Below are 18285 nucleotides of genomic sequence, written 5' to 3' on the forward strand. Positions count from 1 at the left end.
GCCCGAATGCAAGAGCTCTACTGAGAGCTCTCGAGAGCGCCGCTTTTTGAAAGTTGCTAAAAAGGATTTCCTTATTTGATAAAAAGAATTCTTTATAAGGAAAAAACGGAAAAGTAAACAAAATGCAAAATACCAATTTAACGCTCAATGGGTTTGCATTAGTCTTGAGATTTACTCCGGGTTGTGCGATGATTTGTAACAAATTAATTATCCCTCAGACAAATAAATCAAAAAATCGCGATTGGGCCGATGCCGCAGCACGCTCCTCCAGTTATTAGAATTGCAGTGATGATCGGGACGAAGTCTTTTTTACATTGCTTGAATATGAATACCTTAGAGAAATCTTAAGAAAAGCATCAAGAAGTACCACCCACAACAAGTAAAGCAAGCTTAGTCGATGTGGTCGATTCTCCTTCTTTTTTTCTTGGAAAAAATGATGCCGATGAGAGGAGACGGCCCTTCTTTTTTCGTTTTTTACGAAGGTGCGTGTGTCTGGCCCTTTGATCCCGATATCGAGTGACAGACTTTGACTTAGAAGAGTTTCGTTTCGCATGATGTCCGCATTCGATAGCGAGTAACATTTTATCGAATATTAGATGTAGAAGAAAAAGAAGTGTAAGGCGTGCGAGAACAAAATTAATATTCTTCCCAGGCGACTGATTAACCCCCTGAACTGCGTTCGTCCCGATTTATAATCGGAATCAAAATAAAAAGCAGCTTTTATTGTTAAGGGGTCACTATGATTAGAATTCTGTGTCGATTGAATTCTTTATCTCGCGAAATTATTGATAAGAGCTAAGTACCTCTGCGCGCTCAGATATCCTCGAAATTAATCGTTGTTTGCCACAAACTTAATTCTAGCAGAAGCTTATAAAATGTGTAATACACGCTTTTTATAAAAATAAATATGACGTCAGAAAACCTTTTTATTGCCAACGCTAGTTACGAGATAGTATATTTAATTTATGATGGCGAAAAACCATGACAGAAACGATAGAACAGACTTCTATTTGACAGAAATGAGAATTATTATTGATGGAGAATCGGGTTATGACTGGGTCAAGGGGTAGAACAAAGGAGGACATCATGTCATCTGAGGACATTGTCTCAGAGAGGGTTGAGCGTTGAATATTCATGCTTGCATCTTTCTAGCCCGGTCAATAGATTCGTAATTATTGATTGCGATAGTTATGATTTCTGATGGCTCAATTTCGAGAAAGGATGGCCGTGAATTAAAATTGAGGAGATAAGTGAGCCCTTCGATAGAATGCGACGAGCTACAGTTAGAAGACTCCTCTGCAGGGGCTTATTAATAATTCAGAAGAAAGCGGAGACAACCAAATGCTATTTAACTCGGCTTAAATTAATTTAAATAAGCTATTACCATCAATTCGCCCAGGAGAAAATCCTCACAATAAACTAAAACTGCATTTTGATATCAACGAGGAGAGCGGCAAGTCCATAAATAAGGAGAATGTTTTTGCTCAAGGTACGCTTCAAATAAAGGTAGAAATAGTTAGGAAGGGTGCACATAAAAAAGATGAGCTTGTTTTGGAAGATGATCGGGGCGGAAAGAAGCGCGAAATTTTCGTCGCAAAATTTTCGTAGGCGCGGAGCCGGGCCATGAGTTGGCTCGGGCCCCCCACCGCCTCCGTGGTGGCCTCTCGTCGGCCTGGCTCCAACGCGGCCCTTCACCTCCAGTGACCCCATTCCCCCAAGCAAAGTTAGATAGCTACAAGAATGCTCTCTCTGAAGAAGAAATAAGGGTGGAAGAGAAGTCAAAAAATTTTAATTTTATAAAGAGATTAATTGAAGACAAGCCTGTAGAAGAAATATAACATTCGAGAATTTGCCGGTTCGGAAATATCTCTTGAATTATCTTGTAAGTTTGCAATTAAATTGAATGGTCGTTTATCAAATAGAAACTTTGATATTATGGATGCCGGGAAATTTGAACAAGACTTTACTGGTAGGATTCCTACCGTAGGAAGCCAAATTAGTCTGGGCGATATAAGTTTATGGGTTTTACGCATCGATAGTCGTTATTCATCAACTTTATATAGAATTAGTGGGGCGAGATCGAAGTGGAATTTCAACAGAGGTGTGCATATTACAGTACTCTTCAGCGCTGTGATTTATGTAACTCGACTTTTCGGCCTTTATCTCGAGCTGATCCTTTTGAGCGCGCGGCGAGCTTGAATGCAACAGTAATCTTGTAATTTTCCGTCAGAGTGCGCAGATAAATCACCCGGCCTGCGAAGTAGACTTATTCTGGTAGATTTAAGTACTGCACATCGAGAGAACTTTTTTCTGCATGAAGATCTATCGCGAAATGGTGAGTACCGGTGATTCGCTGAATAAATCATGCGAAACTAATGTCACCTTCTTCTTTCTCTCGGGGCACTGTAAAGCGAAAGATCGCGGCCAGAGACACCAGCTTAACATGCTTTTGATTGCATGTTCTATGAGATATCTTGAACCGTTCCAGTGATGGCAAGCGGGTTTGATAAGGTGAATTGCGAATCTATATTTATGCGGGGATTTAAAGGTGATAGCGTTTCCTCGTTGAAAAGCCATTGCGCCTTTTTAATCGATAGGATGGATGATGGCTTGATTGGTAATATGCAGGGCTGCTAATGATATCAAAAGTATTAATGTCCTGGGATGACCAGGCGAGCAGATTATCCGGCATCACAGTCGCTCTCGAACAGTGACAACGTCCCTTTTAGAAAAATCAACCATTCCAAATAACTGAGAAGCGCTATGAAAGGCAAAAAAAGAGATTCCGAATAGCCAAGAAGTAGGTAAATCCTAGAAGTAGGAGCTTGCTGAAATTATCAATTTTGAAAGTGTATTTTGGCTGCAAATGCGATCACTACACCCTTAATCGCTCGTTAGTGTCGAGAGCATCCTTTATCGCCATAAATTATTGAATAATTTAAGCAGTCCTCGAGTTCAGACTGACTTGCGCTATTTTTGTGGGACTAATTTTATGCAACAGATTTTATTGAACAGAAAATAATTCTGATATGAGATAAGCAATTTTTTTCGTTGAGTCGATTATTGCGTAAAGAAAAAACAGTGTATTCGAGCCTGTAGTTCATTCATCGCGGAGCGAAAATTATGCACCTGTTTTATAATTGATACGATAATGACAAAGGGTCATTATAGTGAAACGCGGTGTAAGGTCTTCTATTCCGAAAATATTCAGAATCCCGTCATCTCAGTTTTCTAGCCACTTCTATCGAAAGAGAGTTGCATGAAGCACGCAGCGCTTTGTCCCTTCTTCGCTTGATTAGTAAGTCACGAGAAAAGTACAATTAAGAAATTAATGGTTGAAATAGATGCAACATTTTAGGATGGCAAAAGATAGGGGTCAACGGTAACTCGGCTAGATTTATCACTTTTGAAACGAAACAATATTTAGGTCTCTATTTAGTTCTTCTATTCTTGAGAAATTTCGAAATTGCACTAGTGATTTAATAGTTCCCTCTTTTGGAACATGGCTGTTACAATTACAAGATAATAGATAGATAAATTTAGATCATCCTTAGGCATTTGCAGTATAAAGTTATTTCTTTGATTGATTTGATGAAATGTGCCGCGCCCGGAATCCCCCGGGACTACTTTCAAACGATAACAAAATTATTTGTGTATTAGAGATTTTCGAAAAGTTTAAACACCACAGTGAACAGTCGAATCGCGCTTATGAATTAAAAGACAGAGGTAATTTTTTTTACAGTTAATAGATCATCATCCCGTTTGATTTGGTCAGTGCGTATGATGGGGAAAAACAACCATATAAAAAGAAGTCGACTTTCTTATGAAATCCGTAATAATTTAGCGCATTATAAAAGTGAATCGCTTCCCGGCATCATCTCGATTTTCATTCATAACAGTTGTTTTCAGATATGCTTCAAAGGAATTGAAACTAAGTTATGGTGAACAACCCCCTCAATGGGTCGACAAAGCACAAGTCTATCCCGTAAGTATTTATATTTATTTGAGCTGGGAGATGTTTTTGTTTCCAAAAATCGGGATTAAACAAAACGAGTTTTTCATTAATACTATATGATCTTAATTTAATCATTCAACAAAGGAAAAGTAATGCGTACATAATATTCCCTTTCGTTGAATTTTTAACTCAAGCGTTGTCTGCCTTTTACCATCTGTCCGAGTGGGAGCTTCTGCCCACGAGTCACGATAATCCCATGGTCCCCATACATTCTTGCAGGACGAAAAATACGGAACCAGTTTTATGGAGTGGGTCCATAATTTTTAGAGATCATTATTATCCACCCATAGATTCGGGGGTCTGACACAATGTGCCTAAATGGCGATGGCGCTCGAGGGCTGCTCAAATTATCAACTTTGTCGAGGGAATTTTTGTTTTGAAATACATATACTCCTCCCATCATTACCTCTTATCCTCAAAACAGTATATAAATATGAATCGGTACTGTTAAAACGAAGACTCTTTGAATTCCTCCGTGAAAGAACTAGAGATAAAATATGACGACATCGGACGAAGACGAAGAACTACCTCGCAGGGGCTCGGATGTCCACCTGACAAGATCAGGCTCGGTGTCCTGCCGTCGACCCTCAAGACCTCGTCTCTCTTTGTATAATGTCCAGTACAACGCTCGTACTGGCCGACAAAGTATTCCAACGCCCTCGGCGCATATCGGTGTCGGCGACATTCGAGAAAACGCCATGGGTTTTATGGAGAGTCTTTTTTACGGTCAATACGTGCCTCAGGAAGAGTTCCGATTGCTTTTGGGTCAATTAATTTTTCTCTGCAATTAATATTTTTCCGCTTTCAAGATCAGAAAAAATTAATGCCCTGCCCTGCGAAACTTGGCCGAACTCTTAGAAAAGTCAAGGAGAGAATCAAAAGCGACCCTTCAACAGCGAGTATCGAGGACTTCCCATTCCATAGACACAGAAAATCTAGTCAATACCATATGGTAAATACCCGCCGTTTAGACCCGAGGGAAAACCATACTATTCCCACCATTTAATTATGTTTATATAGAATAATAATATAATTAGAATGACATGCACGCATACTCTTTGAGAGCATCATTTATTTATGATCAGAAAAAACACTGTGGACTTTGTGTATCGTCAAAGAATCTATTAAAGCCGGACGCTCCGTTTCCCAGATTAGCGAGCCCAAAAATACCATCTGCACTTGGCGGTGGTAATCTGCGGTCACCCGCATAGGCTCGTTGCAGTTTTAAATGGTTTTCATTTTGGGCGTGAACCCTGATCAAGACGACGGGATTGTGACCAGATTGACTCTCTCGGAGGACACGGTTACTGCGCTAGTTGACAACGACCCTAGTCTCGCGCGAAAAGACTTCCTTCATCCTTTTTTTTTAATTACTAGAAATCATCTTTTTATTTTGATACATTCAAGCTACGCCAGGAGGAATCCAGAGCCAAGGCTAACTCCAATATGAGGCTTAGCTTAACGGTCGAATGTTTCTTCACCAGGACAAGCAAATTTACTACTACTAATTCTGAAAGTTAATCCCAAATCCCCAGTGGAGCACAGCATCTCCCAGCGCCTTTGTTAAGTTCTCTCCAAAGCTATTTTGCTCTCGAGGCAGAAATGCTCTGCTCGTGGGCTCGTTGCCAGCGCGCTTCTTTGCACATTCTAAATCATAGTATTCAGCCAAGAAGAAACTTTTGAAACAGCAGCCGAATCTGATCACATCGCAGGTAAGAAATCGATTGAGTTGTTGACTTCCGGGCCTTTTGCGGCGGTCAAGTCGAAAGCCCAAAATCGAAATCAATAGACATCAGCCAAGAAAAACAACGAATTTCGATCATCTCCCATCACGCCATAATCGATTGTCTGCGAAAATATACAAAGTGACTGAGAAACTCGGCCATCTTGGTGTTTTTGGGTTCATTTCCATACCTCGGCTGACTCGAGCCAGTTTATTGTATTAGCTTTCGGCGGCGGGAACATATGGAGACGCTTATTTAATTATGGCAATTTATTTTATCGTTTTGGCCGGGTCTTTTTATTTAAATACTTAAAAAATTAAATTATTTTTCAGAAGGAGATGGCGATGTGCTCTATCCCGCACTGTATCCAGTGGTTTTATTCTGCCTGGATCAAAGAAGTACTCCCCGCTATTGGTGCCTTCGTTCTATTGCCAACCCGTGAGTTGCTTTTCCATCGAAACTTTTTTAACTACTCTAATTGTCACAAATAATTGATCTAACAGGAGATTAGACAATGCTAAAAAGGATAGACATTGACTGTCGACATAAATCAAATCCTTGATCGATAATGCAATTATCATTTATTTGATAAATCGTGCGTATCAGGCTTAGAAGCACTAACTTATCAATGTTCAATTCCATAATTAAGTGGGGATAGCGAACCGTCCCAATTTAACACTGTTTTTTCAGCTGGTTCGAAAGAATTTCGATTCTCGTTATCCTTATAAATTGTATCTCCCTTGGTCTTTATGATCCCTGCCAGAATAAAGCCGGTGCTGATTGCCACTCTACAAAGGTGAGACTTGAGGCAAAAGTGTGTTCTTTTTACTGGGAATTTAAGTGCCGAATCTTGGAAGTCCTGGATGATGTTGTCTTTGCATATTTTGCCGTTGAAATGGTTATAAAAATGATGGCCATGGGTGTTTGGGGAAAATTGGGCTACCTTGGGGATAGCTGGAATCGCCTAGATTGTTTCATTGTCATTGCCGGTGCGCTAGAATATTGCCTTCATTTGGACAACATGAATCTCACCGCGATCAGGACTATCCGCGTTTTGCGTCCACTGCGCGCTATAAATAGAGTTCCTTCCATGCGTATACTTGTAATGCTTTTATTAGGCTCGGTTCACTCGAATAATTGCAAGTTATGCCGACTTCTTTTCTCCAAGGGTCATGATCAGATAGACCATAATGTCGGGGCGCTCAATTACCTGCAACAAGCTAATTAAACTCGTCAGGCATATGTTGCTGCTTCTCGCTCGTTCTGTGCCTGAATAGTGATTTTAATTTTTTAATTTGGTGAACCTACTGCACAAGACACCTTGCCTATGTTGGGCAATGTCCTCATGCTCTGCACATTTGTCTTCTTTATATTCGGCGTCGTTGCCGTCCAGCTTTGGAAAGGAGTTCTTCGACAACGATGTTATCTTGATCTTCCTGAAAACCTCGCTGGCAACGAGACGCAGCTTAAACTCGACACTTACTATGGGCAGTACGATGAAGAAGCGGTCATTTGTACGACTGATGGAAGCCAGGGCCTTTTTCGCTGTGCAGCGGGATTCCTTGAGACCTACAGAGACTCTAGCGGTGAAAAATGCACTGGTGGAGCTGAACTCTGGGATGGTGTGTCCGGCCTCGACCAGAAGTATAACGTGAATGGAACGAACCAGTGCATCAACTGGTACAGATATTACACAGGTTGTAATAGCGGCCCAGAAAACCCATTCAAGGGAGCCATCTCTTTCGACAACATTGGCTACGCCTGGATTGCCATTTTCCAGGTCATCAGTTTAGAAGGATGGGTAGACATTATGTACTACGTGATGGACTCGCATTCCTTCTTCAGGTTTGAAAAGTGTTTTTGAAAAATTGCGAATATCAAAATTAAGTTTCATATATTTTATTCTTCTGATCGTTATTGGCAGCTTCTTCATGATCAACTTATGTTTGGTCGTCATCGCCACTCAGTTTAGGTATGAACAATCAAATAATAAAAATTTCTAAATTTTAATAGTGAAACTAAACAACGAGAACAGCGACTAATGGAAGAAGCTAGACTTAAATTCATGTCCAACGATTCGACTTTGCATTCGTATCAACCCCCTGGCAGTATGTATACCGAGCTTTTGCGCGCAGTTGGCTCATTATTACGCCGCGTTAAACGTAAAATGTAAGTAAAACAAAAACTGCTTTGCCAAAGTATCTATCGGAACGGGTCTTGCAAAGAAATTATTCTTTGGGCTGGGACAAGAATGATATGCCCGCCTTAATAATACCTGGATTGTTTTTTCTCTTGAATTTGGACATAAAAGAGGAAAATTTTAGTGAACGGCATTGTCAAAAAGTTTTCTGTTCGCCAGTATCAGAGGGTTCCTCTGATTCGCGTAATACACACCACCATCATCACCATCACCACCACCATCATTATCATCTCGGGGAGCAAGCGCCTCCCCAGTACAGGTAAGGGGTAGATGTTTGTCCATTTGGTGTTGTTGGCCCGTTCCTTTTTCCTTTTTTGTGGTACATTCGTTGCCTAGATGGCTGACTCCAATAACTGACTTGATTGTTTCAGCACAAGACTACAGCTTATGAATTCCCCTCACGAGTCAAAGGATTCATCTATTCATGAGGCTCCGATGAGTTCTTGCCGAAGCCAACGGGTGACGACGACATTTGTTACATCAGACATGGATTGCTCGTGTTCGGATTACGATCCAGAAGATAAAGGAGCTTTCGAAATTGATGCCGAAGAAGTGGTAGATTTTCGCAAAAGCAACCAGAATCGCCCGTGTTCGAAGACAACGAGCGCGCCAAAACGAGAACGCTGCAACTGGCTTTCAAATACGTTCGGCACGTGCTGGATGGTGGTTAAGACAGAGATCGATGCAAACTGTAAAATATTCAAGCGCATTGTCGACTCGAAGTACTTTGGACATGGGATCATGATCGCCATTCTGATCAACACGTCGTCGATGGGAATCGAGCACCACAATCAAAATGAAAAATTAACAGAGGCGCTCGAGGTATCGAACGTTATCTTCACAACCATCTTCACTCTCGAAATGGTGATGAAAATCCTGGCAGACGGGCTCTTTGGATACTTGCAGAACTTCTACAATGTTTTTGACGCAAGCATCGTCTTTGTTTCCATTTGGGAAATCGTTGATGACACTGACGCAGGCGGCCTGTCAGTCCTCAGAACTTTTAGACTTCTCCGAGTGCTTAAGCTCGTTCGATTCCTACCTGCTCTTCGTCGTCAACTAATTGTTCTCATGCGCACAATGGACAATGTTGCTACATTTATGATGCTCCTCTTTCTTTTCATCTTCATCTTTTCAATTCTTGGAATGCATCTTTTTGGCTGCAAATTCTGCTGGATCAACAAGCATTCCGAGACAGAATGCGATAGAGCGAATTTTGACAGTCTTCTTTGGGCGATTGTCACAGTGTTTCAAATTCTGACCCAGGAAGACTGGAATCTAGTCCTTTACAATGGAATGGCTTCGTCTGGGCCTCTGGCTTCTCTCTACTTTATCGCGCTGATGACAATCGGAAACTACGTGCTCTTTAATCTGCTCGTCGCGATTCTAGTAGAAGGATTCCAGGCGGAGGTACGATGGATTTTTTTGCAATTTTTAATTTGAGAAAACAGGGTTATTATCAACATAAAGCCGAAATTTTCATGGCTGATCTCCGCACCTATGCCCATGATAGGCTTTTTGCAATGGCGAGAACGCAATCTGTGAGAGAACTTAGATTTTCTTTTAAATGAGTAGAAAGAATCCCATATTTAAAATGGGCTATTTGAGCCCCCGTTAATAGTCAAAAATTCATTTTTGATATAAATTTACTCAAGTAAATTTATGTTTCAATGTTAGAGGCTCTTTTTAGGTAGACAGATGGCTAATTTACTTTTAGGGTGATGAATTTGAAGATGAAGAAGATGTTTCTGAGCAGCTCGTTAAACGTCGAGAAACAATTGCATCTCGAATTGCTGATAGTAAGTGGAACTGTGGGAGTTGAATTATCATCCATCAACGCCCATTCAGACATAAATTTCTCTGTGTAATTTCTTTTAGAGGTTTGCTAATTTTACCGCCTCTCGTTCGCGCCTCTTAGTATCTTAGCTTTAGTTGAAAGGCTCATACTACTGTATCTTCAGCACTGCCTGTTATCACGCAAACTGATGCTACACCAGTTAACTCTCGAAATCCTTCACGGGCAGCAAGTTTGCGACAAACAGCAACGGCAAATCACTCGATAGAAGTAACAGAGCATTTTATTAACCCGACTGGAGCCGACGGGACATATTCGAACGGAGACGGCAACTCCAATAAGGCTGATTTGCTTATCGTAAGCAATCAAAATGACCCTGTCAGCGCACAACCTAGCCCAATACGAAATCTTCTGTCACCTCAGCCATCTCTGGTAAGATCGAAATCAAGGAAGAGCACTCTCAAAATAACAAACTAAGAATCCCAGCAGATCATCCGTGTCCATAACGACTTCCCACTCTGACATCTCACGATCTCGACCTCTTCCTTCAGAAGATCAGACAGTAAGTCAGAATCACCTAATAAAGGTGCATAAATACTTCAGATCGACTCTAGCACGTATAGTGGGGTGAAGGCGTATAGACGCCACCATCATACCCACTATCGCAACAAAGAGGTATTCATAACTCTCTATGCTCTACGCATTTCGAGAAGTTGCATGGCCTCTGTCTCGTATTTTTATTTTTTTATTCTACGTACATTGTCTTTATTAATAGGATTCGCAGTTGCAAGATAACAAAGAGGCAAGTTTGTATCGGCAAACATCAGTCCACCGCCGGGAACCCTTGATTGAATGTATAAACGATCCAAATTTCAATGAACGTGCGAACACGGACACGTTCTCTCGTGTGAAAGTTCACCAGCATTTAACAGAGTCAGCTATGTACACAGCACTCATGGTCCTGGCGTTTGCGGGATTGCATCCGCCCGATTTCAACCCGAGTCGATTCGAGAAACCGAAATTGTCTGAAATGAGGAAAATTTTGCGCAAAATCGTTATGGACTACCGCGCTCGTGGGCCTAGCGTCGCTATGCGCAATGAAAGGGGACTTACGGGACTATACGTGGCGATAAAACGCGGCGGGTTCGATGAAAATGGCAAGACAGAAGATGACCCTTTTTTGTCTATAAGCGCGGATCAAATGCTTAAAAATTTGGAAACTGATTTGAACATTTGTCCAGAGATCAACGTTTTAAAGAAAAAATCTCAGTCAAGAATGCGCGGACTCCAAGTAAATTTTCCAATGTTCTAGTTCCGCTAGATCGAAGCTGCTGTTGAAACAGAGTTTTAACACAGTCAATCATCTTAGTGGTAAACTAATCTTCGCAGGAAATAGGCGTTTTTTGTTTTGGGGGGTATTGTCTCTCCTTCATGTTGTACACGTGTCTTTGTTCTACTAGTAAAGTAGAAATCGCCTGTAGTGCTTCTAACAATGTGTTTATGTAGACCCTGATGATGTGCACTCACTGTTTCTGTGGCCGCCCGCCTGCCTGGGTTTACAATCGTCAGCGATACTCCTTATTCTTATTCTCGCCACGGAACTCGTTTCGAAAAACGTGCCGAAAACTTACAGCTTCCAAATGGTTCGACTATTCAATTCTCATCTTCATTTTTGCCAACTGTATTACAATCGCAATGGAGAGGCCTACTTTGGCTGACGACTCGCCAGAGAGAGCGTTGCTCAATGTATCCAATCATCTTTTCACGCTTGTTTTCTTTATTGAAATGAACATCAAAGTAAGTCTTTAATTCTTACTTTCTTTATCAAGGGCGCTCAGGTCCTTGCGCTTGGATTTTACTGCGGCTCAGACGCATATCTCCGTTCTGGTTGGAATGTGCTGGATTTTCTGTTGGTCGTTTGCTCGATCGTGGACACATTTTTTGTGATTTTATCCGACTCCTCGCCGAAGATTTTAGGAATATTGCGAGTATTCCGTCTTCTGCGTACGTTACGCCCTTTGCGTGTTATTTCACGCGCACCCGGTCTAAAGCTTGTCGTCCAAACGCTCATCTCTTCACTAAAACAAATTGGAAACATTGTGCTCATCTGCTGCGCATTCTTCGTCATCTTTGGAATTCTCGGAGTGCAACTTTTCAAGGGGAAATTCTACTACTGTGACTCGGATGATTTACGAGATATAAAAACAAAAGAAGATTGTATAAAGATGGGTTATAGATGGCTCAACCAGCGTTACAACTTTGACAATCTCGGCCAGGCTTTGATGAGCTTGTTTGTCTTGAGTTCAAAAGATGGCTGGGTGCAGATCATGTACAATGGTATCGACGCGTACGAGGTCGACAAACAGCCAGTAAGGTAATCATCAACGATCGAATGTTTTTTTGTCTTTCTAAAGAGCCTTAATTCGCAATACTAAATAATATTAATATTTAATCTAAACTAACCCTTAGGAATCATAATCCATGGATGCTTCTCTACTTCATAAGTTTCCTCCTGATTGTTGCTTTCTTCGTGTTAAATATGTTCGTCGGTGTGGTTGTGGAAAACTTCCACCGGTGTCGCCAAGAACACGAAGCAGAAATGCAGCGCAAAAAGATGGAACGTCGGCTGAAGAAAGAAAGGCGGCGAAATCGCGAATTGCGTCGCGCACAACGTCGCCAAGCGAGAATAGAAGCCGGCCTTCAGAAGCAACATTCCGAAAAGAAAGCGCCGAAGAAACTTGGCCGCTTTGGAAGAAAAAAAGTAACAGAGGATGTGAAATCCAAGTTTGCAACTGCAGGTAAAGAAAGAACTCTCTTTTATGATTCCAAGTGCATAAAAAAGATTTTCTGTCTCGCACGTTGTCCCGCGCGAATTTGCCAGGGCAAGTGTCCTACATCATATCCATTGCCTCCATTGTAGCTAACCGTGTCTATCATTAGTAATTCCATTCACACTCGGCCCGATGCAAATGGTAAACTCAGATCTGGAAAAGGCTTTGCAGGGGTCGGATTCAGACTCGGATTTCTCCGTGGTCCGAGATTCGGCTCCGCGCTCAGCACCGCGGACTCCCCGCCCAGACTCGTGTCAGACCAAAAACTCGACCCGTCATCGGTCAGAGTCGGCCACTTCGAACCGTACTGCAACGGTCGAAGTAGTCGAGCTCGACGAGACTACTAATACCGACTATTCCCGCCGTAACACCTTTTCCACCGGTATCGCACTCATCATCAGAACATCAAATCTATTTGTTCGATATTTTGTCATATTTTTTACGATTGCCTTCCAGAAATCAAGGAAATAATTGTTCAATCACCAGAAGTCCAGGGCTTGAACAATGTAACCTACAAAATTTTCGGGCTCCAAATGCGAATAAAAGAAAGCATGTCAACCTTTTATCGACACCATTTTGACCCAATCCCAATTTTAAAGTCGTAATCGAGAATTGGATTTTTGCATGAACGAAAGACCGTAATGATGTTATTTTGAAAATTTTCTAACAGCCCACATTTTAGTGACAACTTTGAAAGCATTTCATAGCAGACAATCAGGTTATTAACACATCATCATCTCGAAAAAAAATTTGTTTCATAGAATTAATTCCTGTCATAAAGCGAGCCCATTCTTTTCGCCGATATGATATCCTACAAAGAGAAAAATATTAAAAAAATTTTCCTTTTAAAATTGATTTGCCGAAAATTTCTGCTCTCTCGGATAATTTGCGGAATAAGTTATATTGCCGGGAAAATACAATTTTGTGCAGTCGAAATTCTCATCTTGATAGGAATTTACCAAGAATTTGACAAACTTTAGAATCATCATTCTCGCGACCGTTTAATTTTGTTGTTTACTGTTTCTTAGAGCACACCCCGCAGCTCAACAACTACTCCCCCGGACGACAGAAACTTCACGATATTGTAACGCATCGTTATTTCGAGCTCATCGTCGCTTCGATCATAGGATTGAATATTCTCGCCATGTCACTTGAGCATTGGAGCCAACCGAAAATCATCGATGACATTCTCATGTACTCCAATTGGTTTTTTACCTTGGTTTTCGTCATTGAAATGTCACTGAAAATATTTGCACTTGGTTTTGGTGGATATCTTGCAGATAAATGGAACCAGCTTGATATGGTCATAGTTTTTCTGTCCGTCATCGGTATTGTCTTAGAAGTACTCAATGAAGGGCACAAGGTACACTTTAAAAGCACAAACCGTCCATTTAACTTACTATAGCTTGGTGTCGTTACTATTCCAATAAACATTAGCATCATCCGGGTTATGAGAGTTCTTCGGATTGCTCGTGTGCTAAAGCTGCTGAAAACTGCCAAAGGAGTACGGAGGCTTCTCGAGACTGTCGCTCATGCGCTTCCACAAGTCGGTAACCTTGGTCTCCTCTTTCTCCTCCTCTTCTTTATTTTCGCCGCTCTCGGTGTTGAGCTTTTTGGAACTATAGGTAAGTCGATTTTTAAAACTATCTATATCGATGTTTTAGTATGCGATGAGGACAACCCGTGTGAGGGTCTCGGACGACATGCTTCTTTTGCAAATTTCGGTATTGCCTGGCTCACACTTTTCCGCGTGTCTACCGGCGACAATTGGAATGGAATCATGAAGGTATTTACTTTTAATTTTATTATGCGATGGATTTAATTGGCATATCCAGGATGCGCTTATGCGCTGTGGCGACGCTTTTAATGCTTCAGAATCGGCTTGTGATCCTAATGTGAGACATCTTCGTCTTATATGTGTAGCCTAACTGTCGTCATACACCTTTTTGTATTAGAAAATGAACTCCTTTTTAACTAAATTTTGTTGTAATTCACTTCATTAAAAGCAATTTAGGACGCATTGCGAGACCCAAGTTTGGGAGAATGCAATGATGATACAGTTTGCACTGAAAACTGTTGCGTTTCAGGATACATTGCGCCAATCTATTTCGTTATCTTTGTCATGATGGCTCAGGTAATTCCGTCTCTTCGTTCTTTTGTTAAAAATGGCTAGTTTGTTCTGGTAAACGTTGTCGTTGCTGTCCTGATGAAACATTTGGAAGAGTCGAACTCATCAGCTGGAGACATAGAAGACCCAGATGCACCGGCAAAGCGCGTTGGTGAAAACGATGTGCGAGATGTTGCACAGTCATCAAACGCGGCCAATTCTTCTAAGAGTGAAAAACGCTCAAGTTCTCCAGGAGGCGGAGCATCTTCGATACCTCAAATAACCGTGGAAGAAGTTGATGAAACCAGTAGATTCACAGAACCGACGGAAGAAACAACTCTAATGAGTCAGTCGGAGTCATCAAAAGTTACATCTTCGCGCTCCCAAGGCCACTTATACGAAATTTGCAAGCCCGAAGCTGCCCATATGATGCCTGACACTCCACCAAAGAAACTTGAGGTCGTTATTAAAAATCGAAAAGAGCGGCTGGTTTCTCAACGCGCTTTCGACGAGATAAGCCATGTGATCTATGAGGAATCTTCTGATTCGGACGGTCCGACTCATCCTCGTCACAAGATGATTGACCGACGGCGCGATAAGCTTCTTGGAGGAATAAGGATAGATTCAATAGAAGACCACGAGGGATCATCTTCTCCCCCTTACGACGATACCAGACAGTCTGGCTCAAATACCTCTCTCGACACAATCTACCTCGCGTGAGTAAAACTCTGGAGAGTCTTTTCTAAATGATTTTTATAAGGGCACGGAGAGCTATGATCCTTGATGGCTACAGCGAAGATCGAGGATCGTCGGTGGGAAACCGAGCGGACAAGAGCAGCGCGACGACCGCAACAACGCTGACTGTAGACACGGAAATGCGTTTCATCGACTCTCCGTGCTCGGTACATCGCTCTCCCAACTCGGAAAGCTCGAACCATGCGCCGCAAACTCAGTGAGAAAATAGACTCAGACGACCCTGCCGCCGCCTGCGGAACGCTTCATCCTCAACACTGCCTGTTTCCTTCCTACTCTAGAATTTTGCTTTGATAGCATAATTTATTTCTACTGTTTTTTTACTTCGAATTTATTTACTTCTTGGCCGACCCTACGGTGATCGCAGTACAGCAAGTAAAAGTGTATAAACTGAATTCAACTGATTTTCAATCAAAGCACAACTAAACAGACACTTATTTACAAACGAGTTTATTCTTTTATGCCAGAGCAACTCACGGATTGATTTCGCTATACGAAGTATTCGAGCATCAAAGCCAAATCACAGCATTGAGCATTTACAAAGTTTAGTCATATTACAAATTTTTGTTCGTTTTTTTCCTTGAACCAACAAAGACGGATTACACATTGTCGCGTATTCAAAAAAATCAAGCACGAATAATGGGCATCCAAGGGAAAATCGAAAATCTTACAGAAGAACAGATCAAGAGAATAACATGCTCAGTGTGTTTGGAGATATATGAAGAACCGGTGGAAGTTGCATGTTGCAGACAGGTTTTTTGCAAGGTCTGCCTTTTAAAATTTAAGTATTAGGCAAATCAAGCTTTAAGAAATGTATTTTGGCTGTATCTGGTAACAAGGGGAATAGCTGCCCAATTTGCAGGGAAAATCTCGACATCAAAAGATTAACAAAAGCACATCCTTTTATCTTGGAGCATTTGTCCACTGTCGAAATGAAGTGTCCTTTTCCAGAGTGCCCAGGTAAAATGAATTTTAAACTCTGAAATTTTTATAATAGTCAAACTTTATGAGATCATAATGTTTCAGAATCAAACACATACGAAGCGCATATTAACCACATCAGCAGCTGTTCGAGAGGACCTGACAGTGTGTGCAACTCGTGCAATCAAAATGTCCCACGATTGGATTTTGATGATCACCTGGAAAACTGTCTTCAAAGGTTCTCCCAGGCATTAATTATTAAAACTCACTAACTTCGCAAGATACAAAGAGCTGGTAAAGAAAGCCGAATACATGATCACAAAGCTTCGCATGGAAAATCGACATCTAAGAGAGAAGCTTACAAACGCAGAAAGACGTGCCAGTATGAACCAAACAAGCAATTATTATGCACCGCATATGCTCGAATAAAAGAAAAAAGTTAAGAACAATCTTTGTGTAATTTTTTATTAGGTCATATTTTGAAAAATTCAGTGAAGAGGGTAGTGAAAAGTAGGCTCGCAATAATAAGATGTGAAGTTTTCTTATCCGGAAAGGTCTCAGCACACGCTAGAATATGACATAACAAAATCAAATGTCGAACCTAAACTTACATGATCGATCTTGATGCTGGTTGGTTGTTGTTTGACTCCGTCGATAGAAGAGCTTTGATCAGCTGTTTCTCCAGAAAGACACGAGTAGACTAAAATATTCAACATCGATTATTTCACGAAAACCATACAAATGTTAAGGAGAAAGAACGATGAAAGAACTTCCTGAGATTCTTAAGAAGCACGAAGTCAGACATTCGGATGACCGTATCTCGGATTACTTTCTCTTCGCGAAAGCGGCGATATACTTTTGATCTTCCCATCTTCTTGTAGAACTCGGACTCATCCAAATACTCGTCTGCAAATGAAAGAGGACGGGCATTCACTTTGTTTAAGATTTCATCTTTTTAGGGGATTTGAATTTTTGGAAATGAAAATCTCAAACGAACTCAGCTATTTAGATCATTTGAATTCCCTCGCAAAGGCCTGCTCAAACTTCTTCATCCTTCGGTTTTTCTTTTCGATCATTCTAGCGGCGCTGTCTGACTCGCGTCGCGCATCATGTTCGTTAGCTTCGCGCTTTTCCTCACTTTCTAACCGGATCTCCGCTGAACAAGTACTCATTAATGTCTGATAGACTGTAGGTCTACTAGACGGAAGACCTGCGCTAGGAATTCCGCCTGTGATTGGATCAAAGATCACCTGTTACGCGGTGAAACTCCTCCAATGAGAAGGTAGTTGATCGCGGACGAGGAACTGGCGGCACAACTCTTGAATTTCGAGTAAATTGACATTTTCGATTCGATTTTTCAGAGCTTACCTTAGCTTTTGATCGCTCTTCATGGTCACGGAACGAGGACGAACTGGCGAGAAGGTTCTAAACTTTCTAAGAGAAACAAAAATGCAGAAAGAAGTTGGCGCTTTTGCACCACGTGAGGGCACGAGAACGAATGAGGCACTAAGGAGCACTTTTCAGTGTCACAGAAAGAAATTAGTAAAGCTGAGATAGAGAAGCAAAAGAAGAAAATTTGAGCTTACTAAGAGTAGAAGAAAGATAAATGCGCAAGGGCTGTGAGTCGGTCCCTCGCACATGCAACTTTCTTCAACCTTTTGGTTTGAGACACTCGACGCGTGAAATCGTTTCCACTTTCCTACAGATTTTTCATGGGGGTTTAATGCGAAAAAAGCCTCGCTTTCATCGTTTAGAAATGGATTTTACCTGTTTCGAACTGTAGCCGTCTTCGACGAAATGTCAGTCTCCCTGGTTCTCAAAACGCTCTTTCCCATCTTATAATTTTTACTTTGATTCGCAGAAGGAAACGAAGCCTATTTGCTACACCTGCTTCTCTCACTCAAAACCACGACATTTTTGAATTGACCAATTAGATTTA

The 18285-nt window shown here is 41.4% G+C and overlaps 3 protein-coding genes and 1 long non-coding RNA gene across 8 annotated transcripts; 2 read left to right on the plus strand and 2 right to left on the minus strand.

Moving 5' to 3' along the window:
• Positions 1 to 1688: 1688 nt before the first annotated feature.
• LOC145710589 (voltage-dependent T-type calcium channel subunit alpha-1G-like) lies at positions 1689 to 15775 on the plus strand. Of its 5 annotated transcripts, XM_081788360.1 has the most exons (26): positions 1689 to 1882; positions 3910 to 3985; positions 5681 to 5727; positions 6072 to 6177; positions 6430 to 6535; positions 6581 to 6857; positions 7056 to 7584; positions 7628 to 7711; positions 7753 to 7908; positions 8064 to 8198; positions 8311 to 9349; positions 9657 to 9738; positions 9901 to 10166; positions 10213 to 10296; positions 10338 to 10409; positions 11241 to 11531; positions 11573 to 12108; positions 12204 to 12532; positions 13248 to 13283; positions 13594 to 13928; positions 13971 to 14190; positions 14230 to 14351; positions 14401 to 14460; positions 14580 to 14699; positions 14739 to 15388; positions 15433 to 15775. In XM_081788360.1, exons 2-26 carry the CDS (start codon positions 3939 to 3941, stop codon positions 15626 to 15628), a joined length of 5925 nt encoding a protein of 1974 aa, XP_081644486.1. In that variant the 5' UTR covers positions 1689 to 1882; positions 3910 to 3938; the 3' UTR covers positions 15629 to 15775. The 5 variants fall into 5 exon arrangements, with proteins under 5 accessions (XP_081644486.1, XP_081644488.1, XP_081644487.1 ...); XM_081788362.1 differs by lacking the exon at positions 14401 to 14460; XM_081788361.1 differs by lacking the exon at positions 13248 to 13283.
• Positions 15776 to 15859: 84 nt separating this feature from the next.
• LOC145710599 (E3 ubiquitin-protein ligase RNF166-like) lies at positions 15860 to 16882 on the plus strand. Its single transcript, XM_081788386.1, has 4 exons — positions 15860 to 16190; positions 16235 to 16385; positions 16452 to 16584; positions 16628 to 16882. Exons 1-4 carry the CDS (start codon positions 16065 to 16067, stop codon positions 16773 to 16775), a joined length of 558 nt encoding a protein of 185 aa, XP_081644512.1. The 5' UTR covers positions 15860 to 16064; the 3' UTR covers positions 16776 to 16882.
• Positions 16797 to 17317, minus strand: LOC145710603 (uncharacterized). Its single transcript, XR_014135056.1, has 3 exons — positions 17086 to 17317; positions 16958 to 17046; positions 16797 to 16913 (listed from the first exon to the last, which is right to left on the minus strand). It is a non-coding gene; the product is annotated as an uncharacterized LOC145710603 (long non-coding RNA).
• A 24-nt stretch (positions 17318 to 17341) lies between these two features.
• Positions 17342 to 18252, minus strand: LOC145710600 (uncharacterized). Its single transcript, XM_081788387.1, has 4 exons — positions 18114 to 18252; positions 17715 to 17771; positions 17597 to 17664; positions 17342 to 17502 (listed from the first exon to the last, which is right to left on the minus strand). The coding sequence occupies exons 1-4, from the start codon at positions 18179 to 18181 to the stop codon at positions 17357 to 17359; spliced, it is 339 nt and encodes a 112-aa protein (XP_081644513.1). The 5' UTR covers positions 18182 to 18252; the 3' UTR covers positions 17342 to 17356.
• Positions 18253 to 18285: the final 33 nt, after the last annotated feature.

The sequence above is a fragment of the Oikopleura dioica genome, chromosome XSR (assembly GCF_907165135.1).
Source record: "Oikopleura dioica chromosome XSR, OKI2018_I68_1.0, whole genome shotgun sequence".
Classification (NCBI taxonomy): domain Eukaryota; kingdom Metazoa; phylum Chordata; class Appendicularia; order Copelata; family Oikopleuridae; genus Oikopleura; species Oikopleura dioica.

Coding starts and splice junctions, on each gene's coding strand:
- LOC145710589 (XM_081788360.1), top strand. CDS start 3,939: ATGGTGAACAACCCCCTCAATGGGTCGACAAAGCACAAGTCTATCCC. Junction 6,178..6,429: donor CTTCGTTCTATTGCCAACCC/GTGAGTTGCTTT, acceptor CTGTTTTTTCAG/CTGGTTCGAAAGAATTTCGA. Junction 7,712..7,752: donor GTCATCGCCACTCAGTTTAG/GTATGAACAATC, acceptor AAATTTTAATAG/TGAAACTAAACAACGAGAAC.
- LOC145710599 (XM_081788386.1), top strand. CDS start 16,065: ATGGGCATCCAAGGGAAAATCGAAAATCTTACAGAAGAACAGATCAAG. Junction 16,386..16,451: donor TCCTTTTCCAGAGTGCCCAG/GTAAAATGAATT, acceptor ATAATGTTTCAG/AATCAAACACATACGAAGCG. Junction 16,585..16,627: donor CTGGAAAACTGTCTTCAAAG/GTTCTCCCAGGC, acceptor TAACTTCGCAAG/ATACAAAGAGCTGGTAAAGA.
- LOC145710600 (XM_081788387.1), bottom strand. CDS start 18,181: ATGGGAAAGAGCGTTTTGAGAACCAGGGAGACTGACATTTCGTCGAAG. Junction 17,665..17,714: donor AAGAGCGATCAAAAGCTAAG/GTAAGCTCTGAA, acceptor TCGAAATTCAAG/AGTTGTGCCGCCAGTTCCTC. Junction 17,503..17,596: donor GGAGTTTCACCGCGTAACAG/GTGATCTTTGAT, acceptor GTACTTGTTCAG/CGGAGATCCGGTTAGAAAGT.